At 43.0% G+C, this 24,127-nt stretch overlaps 1 protein-coding gene across 1 annotated transcript in view; it reads left to right on the top strand.

Annotated features, from left to right (window-relative positions):
- LOC133544469 (guanine nucleotide-binding protein G(i) subunit alpha-2) overlaps positions 1-24,127 on the top strand; it is a 176,496-nt gene that overhangs the window by 114,510 nt on the left and 37,859 nt on the right. The window contains exon 2 of the mRNA XM_061889821.1: positions 22,360-22,402. Within this exon, the coding sequence (XP_061745805.1) occupies positions 22,360-22,402 (43 nt within the window). The remainder of the gene's footprint in view (positions 1-22,359; positions 22,403-24,127) is intronic.

Here is a 24,127-nt window from a genome sequence, read left to right as displayed (position 1 = left end):
AAACTATGGCAAGGCATGAAACAAAACAGCACAGGGCGACTGACTGGCAAAGACGAGCTTAAATACTGCTTTTGATTAGTGCTCGTAAAGCAGGTGAGCGGGCATTTTGTCCACCACAGACAGGTGGACAAAATGATTAACCAAGGGAGTGGAAAAAAACAGGAACTTAAAGAGTTCAAAGGACAAACAGCACATGGCCAAACAAAAACATGATCAACATTATTGGTTAACTTCAGAATAACAATGTTATTGAAAAGAATAAGAGACTTATTATACTCTAAAAATGTTGGTCTTACTTAAAAATGCACGCATTTAGTTGCATTCAGTGTTAAAAAATATGATATGGCTCTCACGGAAATATATTCCGAAATATTTGGCTTTCATGGCTCTCTCAGCCAAAAGGGTTCCCGACCCCTGTGCTAGACAAAATAAATACTAGAGATTATTTGACTTGATTTGTAGTCTGCGCCTTGCTAGATTACAATTTAATACCACCACCTTTTCTGTTTGTTATTGGCCATTTGTCACGCTTTCCCAAGCTTCTTTTTCACGTTTGTTCTTGCAATAGGGACGGATGATGTGTTTGCAATGAATGCCTCTAATCCGTTGCTTGTGCACGCAGAGATTACCTTTCACTGATCTTGATGCAGATGTGTGTCTCTTTCTCAAAGCGTGCACCATCATGTCAGAGGTCCTGTAACCCAATCTCAACCCTGACCTCGCCCGATGCTTGCAAGCCCACATTAAATTATAAGAGGAGGGGAAGGTGTGAAAGTGGACTGAGGTCACTGGTACAAAAAGACACTAGCAAATGGAAATAATATGTACATTGAATAGGAGTGCAACAGTTTGTTTGAATTTTATGGCTTGAATCATCACTTTGCTACTCAGGCGCATATGGATTTCACTTTAAAAGGGAGGGACAGGAAGTGTGCCTCGTGTCAGGCGTCTACTGCGAAAAGAAATGTGCTGCAGTTCAGCCTATTGGCTCGGGATAGTGCCAAGGAGACTACAAACTGGAACAATTGATTGCCCGATGACACTTTTTGATATTACAAACAATAAAATAATTAATATTGTTCAAACTACAGACTTAAAGGCCTACTGAAATGAGATTTTCTTATTCAAACGGGGATTGCAGGTCCATTCTATGTGTCATACTTGATCATTTCGCAAAATTGCCATATTTTTGCTGAAAGGATTGAGTAAAGAACATCCACGATAAAGTTCGCAACTTTTGGTCGCTATTAAAAAAGCCTTGCCTGTACCGGAAGTAGCAGACGATGTGCGCGTGACGTCACGGGTTGTGGAGCTCCTCACATTGTTTACAATCATGGCCACCAGCAGCTAGAGCGATTCGGACCGAGAAAGCGACAATTTCCCCATTAATTTGAGCGAGGATGAAAGGGGCGGCATAGCTCGGTTGGTAGAGTGGCGTGCCAGCAACTCGAGGGTTCAATCAATCAATCAATGTTTATTTATATAGCCCCAAATCACAAATGTCTCAAAGGACTGCACAAATCATTACGACTACAACATCCTGGGAAGAACCCACAAAAGGGCAAGGAAAACTCACACCCAGTGGGCAGGGAGAATTCACATCCAGTGGGACGCCAGTGACAATGCTTACTATGAGAAACATTGGAGAGGACCTCAGATGTGGGCAACCCCCCCCCTCTAGGGGACCGAAAGCAATGGATGTCGAGCGGGTCTAACATGATACTGTGAAAGTTCAATCCATAGTGGCTCCAACACAGCCACGAGAGTTCAGTTCAAGCGGATCCAAGACAGCAGCGAGAGTCCCGTCCACAGGAAACCATCCCAAGCGGAGGCGGATCAGCAGCGTAGAGATGTCCCCAACCGATACACAGGCGAGCGGTCCATCCTGGGTCTCGACTCTGGACAGCCAGTACTTCATCCATGGTCATCGGACCGGACCCCCTCCACAAGGGAGGGGGGGGGGACATAGTAGAGAAAAGAAGCGGCAGATCAACTGGTCTAAAAAGGAGGTTGATTTAAATGATGATATTACGGACCGTACATGGTGATATCCCTAAATTCCTTGCAATATCTATTTGAGAAATATTGTCCTTAAACTGTCCGACAATTTGCTCACGCATTTGTTCATTAAGTGGGTTCCCTCCGGGCACCTGGGGATAGGTTGATTGGCAACACAATCAATCAATGATTATTTATATAGCCCTAAATCACTAGTGTCTCAAAGGGCTGCACAAACCAAAACAACATCCTCTGTACAGAGCCCACATAAGGGCAAGGAAAACTCACACCCAGTGGGACGTCGGTGACAATGCTGACTATGAGAAACCTTGGAGAGGACCGCGTATGTGGGCAACACTCCTCCTAGGGCAGTGGTCCCCAACCACCGGGCCACAGCCTGGTACTGGGCCGTGGCCCGATTGGTTCCGGGCCGCAGAAGAATTTTTTATAAAAAAAAAATTAAAAAAAATGTTTTTATTAAATCAACATAAAAACACAATATACACTTACAAATAGTGCACTAACCACAAAAAACTCCCTTTTTCATGACAAAAACGTCCCTTTTTCATGACAAAGAAGAAAAAGAAAAAAAAGAGAAAAAAAAGGACACCCCCCTCCCCTGGGCTGCGGGACAAATTATTAAGCGTGGTCCGGTCCGCGGATACAAAAAGGTTGGGGACCACTGTCCTAGGGGACCGAAAGCAATGGATATCGAGCGGGTCTAACATGATACTGTGAAAGTCCAATCCATAGTGGATCCAACACAACCGTGAGAGTCCAGTCCAAAGTGGAATTGGCCCTAGTGTGTGAATGTGAGTGTGAATGTTGTCTATCTGTGTTGGCCCTGCGATGAGGTGGCGACATGTCCAGGGTGTACCCCGCCTGCCGCCCGATTGTAGCTGTGATACGCACCAGTCCCCCCCGTAACCCCTAAAGCGGGAGAAAAATGGATGGCTGGATGGACATATTCCAAATGTGTATTTTGGGCGGTATAGCTCGCTTGGTAGAGGGGCCGTGCCAGCAACTTGAGGGTTGCAGGTTCGATCCCCGCTTCCGCCATCCTAGTCCCTGCCGTTGTGTCCTTGGGCAAGACACTTTACCCACCTGCTCCCAGTGCCACCCACACTGGTTTAAATGTAAAAATTAGATATCGGGTTTCACAATTTAAAGCGCTTTGAGTCACTAGAGAAAACGCGCTATATAAATATAATTCACTTCACTATTTCACAGACAACAATTACCTACATTACAAACAGCTGAGCAGACTGCGGACCACGGCCAGCCCTCATTCAATATAATTATTCTATGGCTGGTGGGCCTGGTAGACGCTCCGGTTCAAAGAGTATTTTAAAACCTCCTGAAAGCCAGAGAAGTGGGTAATATAAAAACAACCCCAAACGAAACTGCTGATATTAGACAATGAAGAGTGTGTGTGTGTGAGTTCTCCTCCTGTGTGGAATTAGTGCATTGAGTGGCGTCCAAGGCCACCGCCTGGACCATTGATCTGGCTCCTTCACAGAGGGTCCTCACTCAAGTGTCCCATCAGGGTCTGTCCTTCACCTCTCATCCTCGCCACTGTCTTGCTAGATTAATGGCGAGCTGTCTCGCTCGTCACAGGTTCCCATTGCCACCTTCTCCCCGAGCTCCAACGCTGATTTTCTTGACCCTCACATTCCTTGCTCGCTTTGCTTTCCCTCCCTTTTGCTGCTCACACAGAGACATGTAACAATGCACCACTCTGCCTCTAATTTTAACTCTGGCTCCGATGAATTATTTAGGCACATTTTCTGTTGGAGTAAACCACAGTGTTTTAAACAGGGAATAAAGTCAAATTTGATTGAAATAAAAACAATATAGGGATAGGATAGAATAGGAGGATAGGATAAGATAGGATTTGTTTTCAGCACAAACCTGTTCAAAATTAGACAGAGTACAGGGTTACAGAACAAAAATGCTGATAAATCGCCATAAGGCGCCCTGTAAAAGATGGGAAAAAGGTAAACGCTGGGGAAGGATGAGTAAAAAAAATTCAATCCAGACTGGGCTCTTAAGGGGGCCCAGTCTGTTGGAATATTGTAGCTCTTCTAAAAGCCTGACAGGATTCCTGTGAGCCTTATTATCCGGACAATGTCTCTTAGCTATCATGCTGAAATGTGTCTCTCGTTTGTTTTTTTATTTACCTTTCATGTCTCAAATCAACTGTTGTCTTTGCAGCATCCTTGCCTCCACAGAAGACTGTTGGTTTTACAAACACTGTTTCCATATGAGTTGGGAAATTGTGTTAGATGTAAATATAAACGGAATACAATGATTTGCAAATCCCTTTCAACCCATATTCAGTTGAATGCACTACAAAGACAAGATATTTGATGTTCAAACTCATAAACTTTATTTTTTTTTTGCAAATAATAATTAACTTAGAATTTCATGGCTGCAATACGTGCCAAAGTAGTTGGGAAAGGGCATGTTCACCAGTGTGTTACATCAGCTTTTCTTTTAACAACACTCAATAAACGTTTGGGAACTGAGGAAACTAATTGTTGAAGCTTTTGAAAGTGGAATTCTTTCCCATTCTTGTTTTATGTAGAGCTTCAGTCGTTCAACAGTCCGGGGTCTCCGCTGTCCTATTTTACGCTTCATAATGCGCTGCACATTTTCGATGAGGGACAGGTCTGGACTGCAGGCGGGCCAGGAAAGTACCCGCACTCTTATACTACGAAGCCATGCTGTTGTAACACTTGGCTTTGCATTGTCTTGCTGAAATAAGCAGGGGCGTCCATGATAACGTTGCTTTGATGACAACATATGTTGCTCCAAAACCTCTATGGACCATTCAGCATAAATGGTGCCTTCACAGATGTGTAAGTTACCCATGCCTTGGGCACTAATAATACACCCCCATACCATCACAAATGCTGGCTTTTGAACTTTGCGCCTATACCAATCCGCATGGTTATTTTCCTCTTTGTCCCGGAGGACACCACGTCCACAGTTTCCAAATACAATTTAAAATGTGGACTCGTTCGACCACAGAACACTTTTCCATCTTAGATGAGCTCGGGCTCAGCGAAGCCGGCGGTGTTCCTGGGTGTTGTTGATAAATGGGTTTTGCTTTGCATAGTAGAGTTTTAACTTGTACTCACAGATGTAGCGACCAACTGTAGTTACTGACAGTGGTTTTATGAAGTGTTCCTGAGCCCATGTGGTGATATCCTTTATACACTGATGTCTGTTTTTGATGCAGTACCACCTAGGGGATCAAAGGTCCGTAATATCATCGCTTACGTGCAGTGATTTCTCCAGATCCTCTGAACCTTTTGCTGATTTTACGGACCGTAGATGGTAAAATCCATAAATTCCTTGCAATAGCTTGTTGAGAAATGTTGTTCTAAAATTTTGACAATTTATTTACAAAGTGGTGACCCTCACCTCATCCTTGTTTGTGAATTACTTAGCATTTCATGGAAGCTGCTTTTATACCCAATCACTGCACACCTGTGGGATGTTCCAAATAAGTGTTTGATGAGCATTCCTCAACTTTATCAGTATTTATTGCCACTTTTCCCAACTTCTTTGTCATGTGTTGCTGGCATCAAATCCTAAAGTTAATGATTGTTTGCCAAAAAAAAAAAAATGTTTATCAGTTTGAACATCAAATATGTTGTTTTTGTAGCATATTCAACTGAATATGGCTTGAAAATTATTTAAAAATCATAGTATTTTGTTTATATTTACATCTAACACTTTTACCCAACTCAAATGGAAACAGGGTTTGTATAACATATAGAACATGCTAGATGTTTACCAAACAATCTGTCACTCCTAATTGCTAAATCTGATGAAATCTTGAACGTCTAGTCTCTTACGTGAATGAGCTAAATATCATTTGATATTTTACTGTAATGTGTTAATAATAATTTCTTATACTCCGGAGTATAAGTCGCAGCCCCAGCCAAACTATGAAAAAAATTACGACTTATAGTCGGAAAAATGTGGTAACTCTTAATCACAAATGTCTCAAAGGGCTGCACAAGCCACAACGACATCCACGGCTCAGATTCTACATTAGGGCAAGGAAAAACTCAACCCAATGGGATATAGTGAGAAACCTTAGATGGGGCCGCAGATGCTGTTTACTAATAATAATAACAACGCAGTGAATTGTCTTTATTTGCTCGGTTACATTTCAATGACATGTAAGGTTTTGTATATGGACGTTAAAACTTACATCAGTAAATAAAATAAGAATACTGATTTAGATTAATGAGATCAAAGCAGAGATACTTCATGTCATCTTAAAATGACTTACCGTATTTTCTTGAATTGCCGCCGGGCATATATTATGCGCCTGCCTTGAAGAGCGACCTGGACTGAAGTTTTATTGAAAAATAAACAAAAGTCAAACTGCTCAAGCCATGTCCTTCCTTGGTGGTCCTGGGAACCCGCAAGACGACGGCTTGAGACCGTCACAATACCGTAGCTGCGTGTGTCAAATATGAGTCATTAAATGACTTCGTCTCCTGGTGGTAGAGGGCGCTAGTGATCCTTCTTGCGACTACTCGGCTGCAGAAGAAGTGACAATGAGTGACGTGATATGTGCTGGGACGGATATGACGCGGGGGGGGGGGGGGGGGGTGGATGGGTGGGTGCAGGATGGACCTTTTAGGATGTAACACACCTATGCTGGCTATGTAAACAACCGGGCTGAAATAAAGCATGTTCCAGTCCTAAATACCCAGTGTATTATTTATACAATAACACTTCCTGGTGGCGGCGGTGGGATAAAGAGATCACCCACGGAGCAGAACGGGAGGGGGAGTTGTCCGAGGATAATTCTGTCGTCGCCCGCACTTGAGGACCCGAGCTAACTGATAGCAGTTTTCTAAACTGGACTTTCAATCGTAGCAGGAGGTAATAAAGGAAGATCTCCATCTTTAAAACTGAAGAAAGATAAGGAAGACTTCTATAAACAAGTTATCGATGTTTTTGATCAGAAGGAGCTGTCATGGACTTAATTTATTAGTAAAGGTAAGACCGTAATCACGTTTTTTTTTTAATTAAATGTGCTTTTCATGATGGCATCCTTACATCACACTCAAATTTATAAGCGCAGGCCTAAATTTACCGCATGCCTTTGGTAAGCGCCGGAGTGAGAAGAGGTTTTAAATTAGTTAGCACCCCGGCGGCAATTCAAGGAAACACGGTATATCTTTTTTAAGTTTTTTTATTAAATGTGCTTTTCATGATGGTATCTTTACATCACACTGAAATTTTTACTGCATACCTTTGGTAAGTGCCGGAGTGAGAAGAGGTTTTAAATTAGTTAGCACCCCGGCGGCAATTCAAGGAAACACGGTATATATTTTTTACGTTTTTTTATTAAATGTGCTTTTCATGATGGTATCCTTACATCACACTGAAATTTTTACTGCATACCTTTGGTAAGTGCCGGAGTGAGAAGAGGTTTTAAATTAGTTAGCACCCCGGCGGCAATTCAAGGAAACACGGTATATATTTTTTACGTTTTTTTATTAAATGTGCTTTTCATGATGGTATCCTTACATCACACTGAAATTTTTACTGCATGCCTTTGGTAAGTGCCGGAGTGAGAAGAGGTTTTAAATTAGTTAGCACCCCGGCGGCAATTGAAGGAAACACGGTATATATTTTTTACGTTTTTTTATTAAATGTGCTCTTCATGATGGTATCCTTACATCACACTGAAATTTTTACTGCATGCCTTTGGTAAGTGCCGGAGTGAGAAGAGGTTTTAAATTAGTTAGCACCCCGGCGGCAATTCAAGGAAACACGGTATATATTTTTTAATTTTTTTTTATTAAATGTGCTTTTCATTATGGTATCCTTACATCACACTGAAATTTTTACTGCATGCCTTTGGTAAGTGCCGGAGTGAGAAGAGGTTTTAAATTAGTTAGCACCCCGGCGGCAATTCAAGGAAACACGGTATATATTTTTTACGTTTTTTTATTAAATGTGCTTTTCATGATGGTATCCTTACATCACACTGAAATTTTTACTGCATGCCTTTGGTAAGTGCCGGAGTGAGAAGAGGTTTTAAAATAATTAGCGCATGCTTACCTTTACCGCATGCCTATGGTAATGGCAGGAGTGAGAAGAGGTTTTAAAATAATTAGCGCATGCTTACCTTTACCGCATGCCTATGGTAAGGGCAGGAGTGAGAAGAGGTTTTAAAATAATTAGCGCATGCTTACCTTTACCGCATGCCTATGGTAAGTGCCGGAGTGAGAAGAGGTTTTAAAATAATTAGCGCATGCTTACCTTTACCGCATGCCTATGGTAAGGGCAGGAGTGAGAAGAGGTTTTAAAATAATTAGCGCATGCTTACCTATACCGCATGCCTATGGTAAGTGCCGGAGTGAGAAGAGGTTTTAAAATAATTAGCGCATGCTTACCTTTACCGCATGCCTATGGTAAGTGCCGGAGTGAGAAGAGGTTTTAAGATAATTAGCGCATGCTTACCTTTACCGCATGCCTATGGTAAGGGCAGGAGTGAGAAGAGGTTTTAAAATAATTAGCGCATGCTTACCTTTACCGCATGCCTATGGTAAGTGCCGGAGTGAGAAGAGGTTTTAAAATAATTAGCGCATGCTTACCTTTACCGCATGCCTATGGTAAGTGCCGGAGTGAGAAGAGGTTTTAAAATAATTAGCGCATGCTTACCTTTACCGCATGCCTATGGTAAGGGCAGGAGTGAGAAGAGGTTTTAAAATAATTAGCGCATGCTTACCTTTACCGCATGCCTATGGTAAGTGCCGGAGTGGGAAGAGGTTTTAAATTAATTAGCGTCCCGGCGGCAATTCAAGGAAATACGTTTCTTCGGTTTCTATAACTTTACTTTGTTATGGCATGTTGGTTCCTTCTGGAGATTTGCAAACTGATAACTCCTAACATGCCAGAGAAAACTGGTTTCCAATCAGCTAATCGAGATGTGTTAAAACATTCTTTTGAAAGACAAACAAAATCCGATTAAGATGTTTCCATGTGTTGTAGGAATCTTATTTCGAGCCAAGTTATTTGGGGAATCAGACTTGAGAGTTTCTCTTTATGATTGCGCCAACAACTCTCCATAACTGTTTCTAACTTAGACGCGACCATCGGAGCACGATCAACTGATATTTGGGACCGTTTGTGTCTTCCAGAGAGTCTTCTTGTTCCTGCTATGTTTTCACATACAAACAATATATTGCCGCATCAGTGTTAAATGTACACTTTTGATTCTGTCATCCAAAAAGATGATATTATCTTGCCAGTCGCTCTCTCTTTGGCAGCAGTTGTCAGTGCTGTCCAGACTTGCACTTTGCCCGAGGCATCGGAGAGCCATCTGTTGGAGAAGACTGAATTTCTTTGTGCCTTTCTGTCAAAAACCACAGATATGTTGCGTTCGGGAACGTTCTTGGTTCTCCTCTTGACGGACGTGAGAAAAAAAGGAAGTGGCGCAAGTGTCTCTTGGAGGCCCCCCTCTGATCTAAAGTCTGGTTTTAGTCGAGGTCAGTTGGCGGTAGATGACAGAAGCTTGGAAAATGGAGTTAATTGGTTTATCGAATTAAAACATTGCTTCCATGCAAAGCTGTCTTTTTTGTGAATGGTTCAAAGGAAGCACGTTTTCTCACTGGATTCTGCACGTAGGAGTTGCCAACTCAGCACTTTTTTCCTTCCCTAACCTTTATTTTCCTGGAACCAATTTGCTTTCTTCATCACATGAATCACTGTATTGTGCACCTTTCAACGACAGATGCTGCAAATTGCCATAAAACGCTGAAAAGACATTAATACAGAAAATGTAGGCCAGAAGTTGCAAAATGCTGAGCAGATCTTCATTCTCTCCCAGTTACACATAAATCGGTATTTTCTTTCAACTTGGAGCTTTCCGAATAACTCGGCTGTTGTACAGCAAACACACCTGAGAAATGACATCAGGTTTCCAACTGGAATGGATTCTACTTTGTGATGAGAAAATAACTCTAAAGCAGGGGTGTCAAACTCAAATACAGAGTGGGCCAAAATTCGAAACTGAACAAAGCCGCGGGCCAAAGTTGAACAACTTAACATTTTAATACGGACCCAAACAAGTTTTGCATTGAATATTGAACAAGCAAGGCTTATATAACTTTATAGTGAGCGCAAAATCGAGTTTTGTTGGTAGCGGGGGGTGTATATTGTAGCGTCCCGGAAGAGTTGGTGCTGCAAGGGGTTCTGGGTATTTGTTCTGTTGTGTTACGGTGCGGATGTTCTCCCGAAATGTGTTTGTCATTCTTGTTTGGTGTGGGTTCACAGTGTTAAAGTTGTTTATACGGCCACCCTCAGTGTGACCTGTATGGCTGTTGACCAAGTATACATTGCATTCACTTGTGTGTGTGTAGAGGCTGCCTATATTACGTGACTGGGCCGGCACGCTGTTTGTATGGAGGAAAATCGGACGTGACGACAGGTTGTAGAGGACGCTAAAAGCAGTACCTTTAAGGCACGCCCCCAATATTGTTGTCCGGGTGAAAATTCGGGATTCTCCTGGAAAAATCGGGAGGGTTGGCAAGTATGAAAATTAGCGTTGAATACGGTGATACTGTTACGCCGGTTCGGCATCGTGGTACCGGGTTCGATTCCCTCGAGGATGCGTCAAGTGAACACAGCAAAGGTAAGATATACACAATTGATTTAAATAACAAAAAGAGCTATATAACAAAAATGCTGGAGATAGTAGAATAAAACAAACAAAGGACACTAGCATAAAAGCTAGGATATACAATGAGAAATAAACTGGCACGTAGGCACATCCATCCATCCATCCATCCATCTTCTTCCGCTTATCCGAGGTCGGGTCGCGGGGGCAACAGCCTAAGCAGGGAAACCCAGACTTCCCTCTCCCCAGCCACTTTGTCTAGCTCTTCCCGGGGGATCCCGAGGCATTCCCAGGCCAGCCGGGAGACATAGTCTTCCCAACGTGTCCTGGGTCTTCCCTGTGGCCTCCTACCGGTTGGACGTGCCCTAAACACCTCCCTAGGGAGGCGTTCGGGTGGCATCCTGACCAGATGCCCGAACCACCTCATCTGGCTCCTCTCGATGTGAAGGAGCAGCGGCTTTACTTTGAGTTCCTCCCGGATGGCAGAGCTTCTCACCCTATCTCTAAGGGAGAGACCCAAACTCATTTCGGCCGCTTGTACCCGTGATCTTATCCTTTCGGTCATGACCCAAAGCTCATGACCATAGGTGAGGATGGGAACGTAGATCGACCGGTAAATTGAGAGCTTTGCCTTCCGGCTCAGCTCCTTCTTCACCACAACGGATCGGTACAACGTCCGCATTGCTGAAGACGCCGCACCGATCCGCCTGTCGATCTCACGATCCACTCTTCCCTCACTCGTGAACAAGACTCCTAGGTACTTGAACTCCTCCACTTGGGGCAGGGTCCCCTCCCCAACCCGGAGATGGCATTCCACCCTTTTCCGGGCGAGAACCATGGACTCGGACTTGGAGGTGCTGATTCTCATTCCGATCGCTTCACACTCGGCTGCGAACCGATCCAGTGAGAGCTGAAGATCCCGGTCAGATGAAGCCATCAGGACCACATCATCTGCAAAAAGCAGAGACCTAATCCTGCGGTCACCAAACCGGAACCCCTCAACGCCTACAAATTCTGTCCATAAAAGTTATGAACAGAACGTAGGCACATAAAAACAGTAAAACAAAAACTTCAGCATGAGAACTGGAATGAACGGCTGAATGGCTAGCGAGAATATACATACTTGAGAGTATTGCAGGCGTAACTTGTTGCGTGAAAAGCAAATCATGAACCCAGGCTGAACAAACAAAAGAGGACGGCTTATAAAGTGACGGTGATTATCTGTATTAGGTGTGCGGGGCCGTGAGCAGCAGGTGAACTGATGAGTAACCATGGTAAATGACTAAACAGGAAGTATGAGGGTAGAACGACGGAGTGAATAAAAATGCAACAAACCATAATATGGGAGGATCGGAGTACGGATCTTAACAGATACAGCGGCACCGCCACTGAATAATACCAGCGGGCCAGCTCTAATGTTAATTTATTATTGCCTCAAGGGCCAAATGAAATTACACGGCGGGCCAGAGTTTGACACCCATGCTCTAAAGTCAAACATACACTGTCATGCATGATTGAATCTTAAAGCCTTTTGATACGGATGAGTAGGGCTGGGCGACATATCGATATACATGATATATCGCGGGTTTGTCTCTGTGCGATATAGAAAATGACTATACCGTGATCAATCAATCAATGTTTATTTATATAGCCCCAAATCACAAATGTCTCAAAGGACTGCACAAATCATTACGACTACAACATCCTCAGAAGAACCCACAAAAGGGCAAGGAAAACTCACACCCAGTGGGACGCCAGTGACAATGCTGACTATGAGAAACCTTGTAGAGGACCTCAGATGTGGGGACCGAAAGCAATGGATGTCGAGCGGGTCTAACATGATACTGTGAAAGTTCAATCCATAGTGGCTCCAACACAGCCGCGAGAGTTCAGTTCAAGCGGATCCAAGACAGCAGCGAGAGTCCCGTCCACAGGAGACCATCTTAAGCGGAGGCGGATCAGCAGCGTAGAGATGTCCCCAACTGATACAGGCGAGCGGTCCATCCTGGGTCCCGACGAGCGGTCCATCCTGGGTCTCGACTCTGGACAGCCAGTACTTCATCCATGGTCATCGGACCGGACCCCCTCCACAAGGGAGGGGGGGACATAGGAGAAAGGAAAGAAGCGGCAGATCAACTTAGGGACGGCGTGGCGCAGTGGGAGAGTGGCCGTGCGCAACCTGAGGGTCACTGGTTCAAATCCCCACCTAGAACCAACCTCGTCACGTCCGTTGTGTCCTGAGCAAGACACTTCACCCTTGCTCCTGATGGGTGCTGGTTGGCGCCTTGCATGGCAGCTCCCTCCATCAGTGTGTGAATGTGTGTGTGAATGGGTAAATGTGGAAGTAGTGTCAAAGCGCTTTGAGTACCTTGAAGGTAGAAAAGCGCTATACAAGTACAACCCATTTATTTATTTATTTATTTAACTGGTCTAAAAAGGAGGTCTATTTAAAGGCTAGAGTATACAAATGAGTTTTAAGGTGAGACTTAAATGCTTCTACTGAGGTAGCATCTCGAACTGTGATATTTGTGTATATGTTCTCACGCAGTTGCTTTTAGCTGCGGGCATTACATTACAGGCTCTACTCTCTCTTTCCTGTCTCTCCTTCTCACAGACAAGCGCACTTTCTTACACACGTCACATACTGTCGCGTCTTACGTCACATACGTATACGCCCTGGACCCCGACTTAAACAAGTTGAAAAACTTATTCGGGTGTTACCATTTAGTGGTCAATTGTAGGGAATATGTACTGAACTGTGCAATCTACTAATAAAAGTATCAATCAATCAAAGCCCAGCAGAGAGGTAGCAACATGGGTAACGTTAGCTGCGATGCTAGCGGAGCCGTACGAGTGGTAACACGAGAGAAAGAAGGTGCGAATGAAGGAAGAAGTAATTCCCAAGAAAAACAGCAGGGGGTCCATCGTCTGGCGGTGGTTTGGCTTCAAGTAGGAATATGTCTAACAGCAACCGTAATTTGTCAATAGCGTTTCTACCAAAAGTAGCATTATTGCTAAAATGCAGCATCATTTGAAAAGTCACCCGCGAGAGAATGAAGAGTGCTTACTCTGCATGTCAACTTCTCTGTTCTGTGCCACACGCCCACAACATCAAAATGCAGAGGCAAACATTTCCAGATCAACACCGTATGAAACAAATTGTCAACAGAATTTAAAGGCCTACAGAAAGCCACCACTACCGACCACGCAGTCTGATAGTTTATATATCAATGATGAAATATTAACATTGCAACACGTTTACTAAATTGCAATTTTAAATTTCGCGCAAAGTATCCTCTTGAAAACGTCTGTATGATGATGTGACGTCTCGGATTTTAGCGGACATTTTTTTCCAGCCCGATCCAAGCTGTAAGTAGTCTGTTTTTAACCGCATAATTATCATAAAGGGCGGTTTAGCTCGGTTGGTAGAGTGGTTGTGCCAGCAACTTGAGGGTTGCAGGTTCGATTCCCGCTTCCGCCATCCTAGTTACTGCCGTTGTGTCCTTGGGCAAGACACTTTACCCACCTGCTCCCAGTGCCACCCACACTGGTTTGAATGTAACTTAGATATTGGGTTTCACTATGTAAAGCGCTTTGAGTCACTAGAGAAAAAACGCTATATAAATATAATTCACTTCACTTCACTAATTACACAGTATTTTGGACATCTGTGTTGCTGAATCATTTTGCAATTTATTCAATTAATAATGGAGACGACAAAGAAGAAAGATGTAGGTGGGAAGCTGTGTATTGCAGCTGCCTTTAGCCATACAAACACAGCCGGTGTTTCCTTGTTTACATTCCCGAAGGTGAAGCTTTACTATGGAACAGAGCGGTCAAGCGAACATGGTTCCCGACCACATGTCAACCAGCAGGTTTCGGTAAGAAAATTGTGGTAATAAGTCGGCTCTTACCGTAGACATGAGCGGAGCTTGCGTCCTCCTGCAGCTGCGGACTCTCTTACCTCCTCCCACCGGAGACACCGGCGGTCACCACACCCGTGGCCACACCCCTCCGACTTTCAGGTACCATATAATCTCACTAAAACACTAGTAACACAATGAGCGGATAAGGGATTTTCCAGAATTATCCTAGTAAATGTGTGTAATAACATCTGAATCTCTCCAACTACCCTTGCCTTTTTTTTCCCCTAGTCTTTCACTCTCACTATCCTCATCCACGAATCTTTTATCCTCGCTCAAATTAATGGGGAAATCGTTGCTTTCTCGGTCCGAGTCGCTCTAGCTCCATGATTGTAAACAATGTTCAGATGTGAGAAGCTCCACAACCCGTGACGTCACGCGCACATCGTCTGCTACTTCCGGTACAGGCAAGGCTTTTTTATCAGCGACCAAAAGTTGCGAACTTTATCATCGATGTTCTCTACTAAATCCTTTCAGTAAAAATATGGCAATATCGCGAAATGATCAAGTATGACACATAGAATGGACCTGCTATCCCCGTTTAAATAAGAACATCTCATTTCAGTAGGCCTTTAATAACGTCTGTAGTAACCAACCACATAGCTAAGGACAAACACTATTTAATTTTCTATTATGCAGCTCAGTTTTATTTGAGACTTAAAATGTCTCTGACAATCTTTCCCATTCAGAACTATTTTGTTCAACTTTCGTGTTACAAAATTCCGTAACAACTCCAAAGGCAAAATGTTTGACATATTTTAAATTACAGGTTCAAGTACCGGCACCATTTCAAAATTGCCAAGTTGGCACCAGTATCCGTTGATAAAAACGTAAAAAATATATACCGTGTTTCCTCGAATTGCCGCCGGGGTGCTAACCAATTTGAAACCTCTTCTCACTGCGGCGTTTACCAAAGGCATGCGGTAAATTTAGGGCTGCGCTTATAAATTTGAGTGTGATGTAAGGATGCCATCATGAAAAGCACATTTAATTTAAAAAAAAAACCTTATTATGGTCTTACCTTTACTTATAAATGAAGTCCATGCGCAGCTCCTTCTGATCAAAAGCATCGATAACTTGTTTATAGAAGTCTTCCTTATCTTTCTTCAGTTTTAAAAGTCTCTCTGTCTCGATGGAGATCTTCCTTTATTATAAATCAATCAATCAATGTTTATTTATATAGCCCCAAATCACAAATGTCTCAAAGGACTGCACAAATCATTATGACATCCTCGGAAGAACCCACAAAACCTCATTACCTCATGCTTCGATTGAAAGTCCAGTTTAGAAAACTGTTTTATTTTAGATATGTAATCCTCTGTGTTAAAAGGAAAAAATAAACGATCGCTGCTCACTCTTGCTGCTTGTTGTCACTTCTTCTGCAGCCGAGTTGTCGCAAAAAGGATCACTAGCGCCCTCTACCACCAGGCGGCGAGAATTATTTAATGAGTCATATTTGACACACGCAGCTACGGTATATTAATAAAACATAGCTGCTTACTGTTCTTTTTTCGCATATTCAATAGTTTGGACCTTAAATCCTACTGAATAGCTCTTAATCTTCTTCCCTTTATGCGATTTCAAATGATTGAAATCAGCCTCCTCCATTTTGAAAATGATGACACGGGAAGTGTCACTCATGACGTGACGAGTTTGACCCTGCGGAAATTCTAGGCATATGCTAATTATTTTCCGAAACGAGTTTGACCCGGCGGAAATCCTAGACATGCGCTAATAAAAATAATATTTTGCGAAACGAGTTCGACCCGGCGTTTTACCTTGAGCCGGCGGTAATTATTTGGCGAGACGAGTTTGACCCGGCAGTAATTCTAGGCAGGCCGGGCGGGGGCAATTCAAGGAAATAGGGTACTTCATATTTTAACTCTTGCTGTCAAAGTCCAAGTAGATTGAGTACTCGTCCATCACGTCCTTCCTAACTGCCATAAAATGATCCTGGCTTACTGCCACGCTGCGAAAAAATGTGAGCAACCAGTGCTGTGGCAGCGTTCTAGAATGATGGAGGCCTGCAGAACATCAACAGCGGCCCCTGTGTTTTCGGTTTGCTTGGGGCACCACACTGCTGCCTTTGTGCCCTGTTCCAACGTACCACCGGGATGGGTCGACACTTGGCCCGAAACACACAACACACATTTATTTTCCACACCGCTCGTAACGCTGCGTAACGTCCAATGGGATGCTGCAGAAAAGATAAAGGAATATGCTGAATCATCAAGACAGCTTAGTTTTATTATTTGAACCGGCTTGTTTTGTTGAACAACTTTTTTTGGGTGTTTTCACATGACTAAGCCAACATTTGTAGTTCCGAACCGTTGCACACACACACAAGGGTTTTGTCAAAATATACACCCCTACTGTGTTGTCTGTCCTTTTCGTTTTCATGCTGGCACTGTTATCAAACCCCCAAAGTTAGACCCCATGGGGTTTATTCTCACAGCTTAATACACTCCACAAAACATCTGCTGTAACGTTGGGGTGTTAAGACGGATCACAACGAAATTTGGTACAGATCTTTAGAAGAAAAATTTCAACAAGATGGCTTTAAAAACATGTCAGCCATCAAGACAATTAACGTCCCAAAGACTTATTGCTCATAAGTCATTGTCTAAGAATGATAAAATAGATCTGATGTACAACCCCCCCACCCCCACCCCCCCCAGAGGATGTCGTTTTGGTTTGTGCAGCCCTTTGAGACACTAGTGATTTAGGTCTATATAAATAATCATTGATTGATAGTGTTGCCAATCAACCTATCCCCAGGTGCCCGGAGGGAACCCACTTAATGAACAAATGCGTGAGCAAATTGTCAAACAGTTTAAGAACAATATTTCTCAAAGAGATCTTGCAAGGAATTTAGGGATATCACCATGTACGGTCCGTAATATCATCATTTAAATAGACCTCCTTTTTAGACCAGTTGATCTGCCGCTTCTTTTCTCTCCTATGTCCCCCCCCTCCCTTGTGGAGGGGGTCCGGTCCGGTCCGATGACCATGGATGAAGTACTGGCTGTCCAGAGTCGAGACCCAGGATGGACCGCTCGTCGGGGCCCAGGACGGAGCGCTCGCCTGTGTATCGGTTGGGGACATCTCTACGCTGCTGATCCGCCTCCGCTTGGGATGGTTTCCTGTGGACGGGACTCTCGCTGCTGTCTTGGATCCGCTTTGAACTGAACTCTCGCGGCTGTGTTGGAGCCACTATGGATTGAACTTTCACAGTATCATGTTAGACCCGCTCGACATCCATTGCTTTCGGTCCCCTAGAGGGGGGGGTTGCCCACATCTGAGGTCCTCTCCAAGGTTTCTCATAGTCAGCATTGTCACTGGCGTCCCACTGGATGTGAATTCTCCCTGCCCACTGGGTGTGAGTTTTCCTTGCCCTTTTGTGGGTTCTTCCGAGGATGTCGTAGTCGTAATGATTTGTGCAGTCCTTTGAGACATTTGTGATTTGGGGCTATATAAATAAACATTGATTGATTGATTGATTGATACATTAATTAATTACAAGACAATTAAGTTGCACAATAAGTCACAGAAGTTATGGTATAAGTATTAGTACAAGTAGAAGTACAGTAGTCAAATACAGTACCAGTGCAATATCAATCAATCAATGTTTACTTATATCGCCCTAAATCACTAGTGTCTCAAAGGGCTGCACAAACCACTACGACATCAAATAGTGTAACAGTATATACAGTATAGGAAGAAACAAATAAGGTGTCTACAGTTCTTTGGCAGTTGAGTACTGACTTTAGTATGAACAAAAGTAATAGAACAGTATGACTTCTTTACACTCTCCCGTCCAAAGGCAAAACCTAGTAACTCACTTCTAGCTGATTTTGAGAAAACAAAGGAAACCCAATCCATCTTGATGCTGTCTTACAAAGATCTACAAAGTCACCAAACGTGTAGATGTTTTCTTGAGCTTTCATTTTCTTGCCGATCGAGCCATGGATTGAATCTGCTCTTTGATTGATTGATTGATACTTTTATTAGTAGATTGCACAGTACAGTACATATTCCGTACAATTGACCACTAAATGGTAACACCCCAATAAGTTTTTCAACTTGTTTAAGTCGGGGTCCACGTTAATCAATTCATGGTACAAATATATACTATCAACATAATACAGTCATCACACAAGTTAATTATCATAGTATATACATTGAATTATTTACATTATTTACAATCCGGGGGGTGGGATGTGGAGCTTTGGTTGATATCAGTACTTCAGTCATCAACAATTGCATCAACAGAGAAATGTGGACATTGAAACAGTGTAGGTCTTATTTAGTAGGATATGTACAGCCAGCAGAGAACATAGTGAGTTCAAATAGCATAAGAACAAGTATATACATTAGAAGTACATTTGAGTTGTTTATAATCTGGGGAGATGGGATGTGAATGGAGGAGGGTATTAGTAAAGTGTTGAAGTTGCCTGTAGGTGTTGTTTTAGAGCGGTTTTGAAGGAATATAGAGATGCACTTACTTTTACACCTGTTGGGAGTGCATTCCACATTGATGTGGCATAGAAAGAGAATGAGTTAAGACCTTTGTTAGATCGAAATCTGGGTTTAACGTGGTTTGTGGAGCTCCCCCTGGTGTTGTGGTTATGGCGGTCATTTACGTTAAGGAAGTAGTTTGACATGTACTTCGGTATCAAGGAGGTGTAGCGGATTTTATAGACTAGGCTCAGTGCAAGTTGTTTTACTCTGTCCTCCACCCTGAGCCAGCCCACTTTGGAGAAGTGGGTTGGATTGAGGTGTGATCTGGGGTGGAGGTCTAAAAGTAACCGGATTAGCTTATTCTGGGATGTTTGGAGTCTAGATTTGAGGGTTTTGGAGGTGCTGGGGTACCAGGAGGTGCAAGCGTGATCGAAGAAGGGTTGAATGAGAGTTCCCGCTAGAATCCTCAAGGTGGTTTTGTTGACTAGAGAGGAGATTCTGTAGAGGAATCTCGTTCTTTGGTTGACCTTTTTGATCACCTTGGTTGCCATTTTATCACAGGAAAGATTAGCCTCTAGAATGGAACCTAGGTAGGTGATCTCATCCTTCCTGGTGATAACAATGTCACCCACTTTTATATGAACGTGTGCCCTTTCTCCAGATATTTTATCACAATCTCGGGCGGGCCCCATTCTGCGTTTGCACATCGGGCAAGAGCCGTGTACAGCGTCCACTTTTTATTTTGACCTCCACAGTTATCTGCCCCAAAAGAGTATGCAAGGGGAAGAATGAAGAACAATACATTTAATGAAAGTGCTTGCAACGTCCTGGGCCAATCTTCCAAATATCCCCTCGTGCCATAATATCACATAATCAGCTTGACCGTCAGCCCCCATTCGTGCGAATGTCTCATTAAAGACAATAAGGCGACTGACAAAGAAGCTCCAATTGGTCCCTTGAGATACTAGGTTTTTCTGTTGTATCCATGCGGTTATGTGGTAGTTGCTAGGTCCCGCCATGCGCGTAACAGCTTTCTTACGGAAAAAATTACAATATCACATACACTAATGTAAAGCATATCACCTAGGAACTACAACATTATTATCAGCTCAGTTTTGACCAAAATTGAGTTACTGGGTTTTGCCTTTGGAAGGGAGTACTCTTGTTTTTACATTATGTTTACATTACATTGAATGAAAAGTATTGTAGTCCGGTAATTACAGTGGTAAGTAAAGTGTTCAGTAAGACTCCATGACTGCAAGTTATCTCACCCTCCGAGAAGCCTCCATTTTACTAATGTTTTCCAATGTTGCAAAAATGTGTAGAATAAAAAATAAAATGCAACATTTCTTTCAACGGAGATTTGCGTCAGCCTTTGATAGTAGGCTAACATAGCTAATATAGACACTTGTTGCATTCATTATAAGACTTTTATAGGATTTAATTTTTTTGCGGCCCCAGAACGATTTTTCTTTTTGTATTTTGGGTCCAATATGGCTCTTTCAACATTTTGGGTTGCCGACCGCTGGTTTATACCGACAGCTTTTTGGTGCAAACCAAAGTGATGTTGCTAATGCACCAAAGTGCGCTGCTGAACATTGGAAGGTGTGACGTTATTGGTCCTGCTGTCAGGCTTCCTCTCAATGATTCCCGACACAGAAAAACCGCTTGCAACATTTACTAATCGCCGCGGTCTTGAGCGGAGTTACTCCCTCGACATCACATTAGAGCCTGCTCGGTTGATATCAAGTCCGAGCGGTCTCACTTGATGTTTGTTTCCTTCATTTACTGCGCTATTAATAAATAAGGTCCGCCCAGTCTTTCAGGAAGACGGAACACTTGTGTCATTAAAGCCCAAGCGCCTGAGCAGTTGTTGGAAGCTTTTTACTTCTAGCTCTCAAGTATGAAATATTCAGACCACCTACATCAGCACTGGACTTGTACTCTCTTCTCTATAAATGCATGGGGACTGAAAAACACAAAGTCATGCAGTGAAATGCATTGGTCGTTTTTATGGATCGCACACTGGCCGTTTAGATCCTTGTTAGAGAACCATAATTTGTGGAAAATGTATTGAAACATTGAACAGTTGGACGTGTACATTTGGAAATTGAAGTTTGCCTTTAAAAGTTGGTCAATTTTAGGTTCAACTTGAAATTTTACCTGAAAGGTTAATATGAATATTGCTAACTACAAATCCTGTTTCCATATGAGTTGGGAAATTGTGTTAGATGTAAATATAAACGGAATACAATGATTTGCAAATCATTTTCAACCCATATTCATTTGAATGCACTACACAGACAAGATATTTGATGGTCAAACTCATAAGCTTTTTTTTTTTTTTTGCAAATAATGATTAACACGTGCCAAACATCTATGCCCAACATTACGGCGCTTCCGTAATGTTGTTAGATCAACTAGGGCGATGCGAATTGAATGTGTTGGGCATAGATGGTCTCCCAAAGCTTTGGATTGAAAATATCAAAATGAGCTACTCCGTCTGGGAGTCATTCAAAACCAGCTCATGTGTCATCTAACGAACCTGGGGGGGGTGACCGGCAGAAGATCTGGTCAGAACGCAACAGTACCCCTGCAATACTCTGTGTAGAATCGGATATAATTCAGAGGGTGAGAATTCACGCCATGTTTATTGGAGGAAGTGGCTTTTTTACTCATGCGGTGGTCTGACACGTCTTGACCAACATTCCTTATGTAAAGGCAGGGGCTGACAGCTGTTCGTGCAAGCCCATTCCTACCCAGGATCTTCCCTGTGCGTGTGTATGCTCGACGCTGCCTAGCAGGCTACATTGAGGGACTCTACAGTACCCTAGGCTACCGCGCTGACAGCCCTGTGTGTGTTTGTGTGTAGTGTTAGATTCCTTGTGGCAGATGAGCTCCCTGGGGTTGCCTCGGGCTGTCGGAATAAACTTAGCAGAGGGTAAGCAAAGCCCTGTCAGTGTGAGACATTTCCATTAAAATGTTCAAAAAGATAAAGTGACTTGTCAGAAATAAAAAGAGCACAATAGGAGGAAGGGAGCTCGGTGCCGCTCAGCTCGGCTGGGACTTTCCAAAGTGAACTTTAAACGCCCCTAAAAATTGCTTTCTAAACTTCAAACCGCAGTGTAAAGTCACCCTGATGGAACTCCAGCGAGAAGTGATGTAAATGAGAGCCGGGCGGTAAAAAAAAAAGAAAAAGAAGTGGAGTTGTGCAGACAGACCTTCCAGATGTGAGGAGGCCTCCCGGGCTCACTGTTTACGTTTCCCGTCTAACAGGAGCATATTTTTAACCTCTGCCTGTTTTTGTTCTCTTTGCAGGTGCTGGGGAGTCTGGGAAGAGCACCATTGTGAAGCAGATGAAGTGAGTGGCTTTTTTCTCTTCCCTCCAAGTCAGAGCAAATAAATAGGACATTTAAAATCTGCAATCTAAGAAAGCATGATTATATGTGCTAAAGGTCTACTGAAATGTGATGTTCTTATTTAAACGGGGATAGCAGGTCCATTCTATGTGTCATACTTGATCATTTCGCGATATTGCCATATTTTTGCTGAAAGGATTTAGTAGAGAACATCGAGGATAAAGTTTGCAACTTTTGGTCGCTAATAAAAAAGCCTTGCCTGTACCGGAAGTAGCAGACGATGTGCGCGTGACATCACAGGTTGTGGAGCTACTCACATCTGAACATTCATCAGCAGCAAAAGACCACAGAACACTTTTCCACTTTGCATCAGTCCATCTTAGATGATCTCGAGCCCAGATAAGCCGGCGGCTTTTCTGGATGTTGTTGATAAATGGCTTTCGCTTTGCATAGTAGAGCTTTAACTTGCACTTACAGATTTAGCGACAAACTGTTTTTAATAACAGTGGTTTTCTGAAATGTTCCTGAGCCCATGTGGTGATATCCCTTAGAGATTGATGTCGGTTTTTGATACAGTGCCGTCTGAGGGATCGAAGGTCACTGTCATTCAATGTTGGTTTCCGGCCATGTCGCTTACGTGGAGTGATTTCTCCAGATTATCTGAACCTTTTGATGATATTATGGACCGTAGATGTTGAAATCCATAAATTTTCTTCCAATTGCACTTTGAGATACGTTGTTCTTAAACTGTTTGACTATTTGCTCACGCAGTTGTGGACAAAGGGGTGTACCTCGCCCCATCCTTTCTTGTGAAAGACTGAGCATTTTTTGGGGAGCGGTTTTTATACCCAATCATGGCACCCACCTGTTCCCAATTAGCCTGCACACTTGTGCGACGTTCCAAATAAGTGTTTGATGAGCATTCCTCAACTCTTATCAGTATTTATTGCCACCTTTCCCAAATTTTTATCAGTTTGAACATCAAATATGTTGTCTTTGTAGCATATTCAACTGAATATGGGTTGAAAATAATTTGCAAATCATTGTATTCCGTTTATATTTATATCTAACACAATTTCCCAACTCATATGGAAACAGGATTGTAGTTTGGAATCATCGGACATGTTTCTCAATGGCAGTTGTCTCGGTAATTTCCACCTGTGCAAAACAGCAGGGAAACTGGATATTAGCCTGGATGAGTTGTTTTCCCGGAAGCATGACCGATTTGTAGTTGCACTCTCGCTGATTACGTGTTTGCATTATTCTTGTTGAGAATCTCGGTCATGATTATGTAACCGCAACACTAATGCTAAGCATGAGATTGGACTCTTCCCGCCCTGGCGGCTCAAGCCGAGGAATGTTCCCTATATAATATATGATAATTGCATTCTTTAGTGCTCGTAAATTATGTGAATTGCACAGTACAGGTACTGTTACTTCGAACGTTGCTGTGCTAAACGATCTTCCAAGTTGAGTAGAAAGTTCCAACGACTGAAGCTGCCTGTGATCGACTTGTTTCTAGAAACAAAATGTACCTGGTTCAGCCATCACAGATGGAAATGGGACACTTCAGGATCTCAAAGGATGTGATTCACAATCAAGCAAATCAAAGCTAGAGTTTTAAGTATTGTTTGCGTGAGGATGGAACCGCGGGGGGGCTCTCAACCTTCTAAGCTGTCTTGCTGCTTCTCTGTGGGCTCACTTGCATTTTAATGAGGTTTCATTTA

This window comes from Nerophis ophidion, linkage group LG02 (genome assembly GCF_033978795.1).
Source record: "Nerophis ophidion isolate RoL-2023_Sa linkage group LG02, RoL_Noph_v1.0, whole genome shotgun sequence".
Classification (NCBI taxonomy): Eukaryota; Metazoa; Chordata; class Actinopteri; order Syngnathiformes; family Syngnathidae; genus Nerophis; species Nerophis ophidion.
The sequence above is the reverse complement of the archived record's forward strand: the minus strand, read 5'-3'. Positions and strand labels throughout refer to the sequence as shown.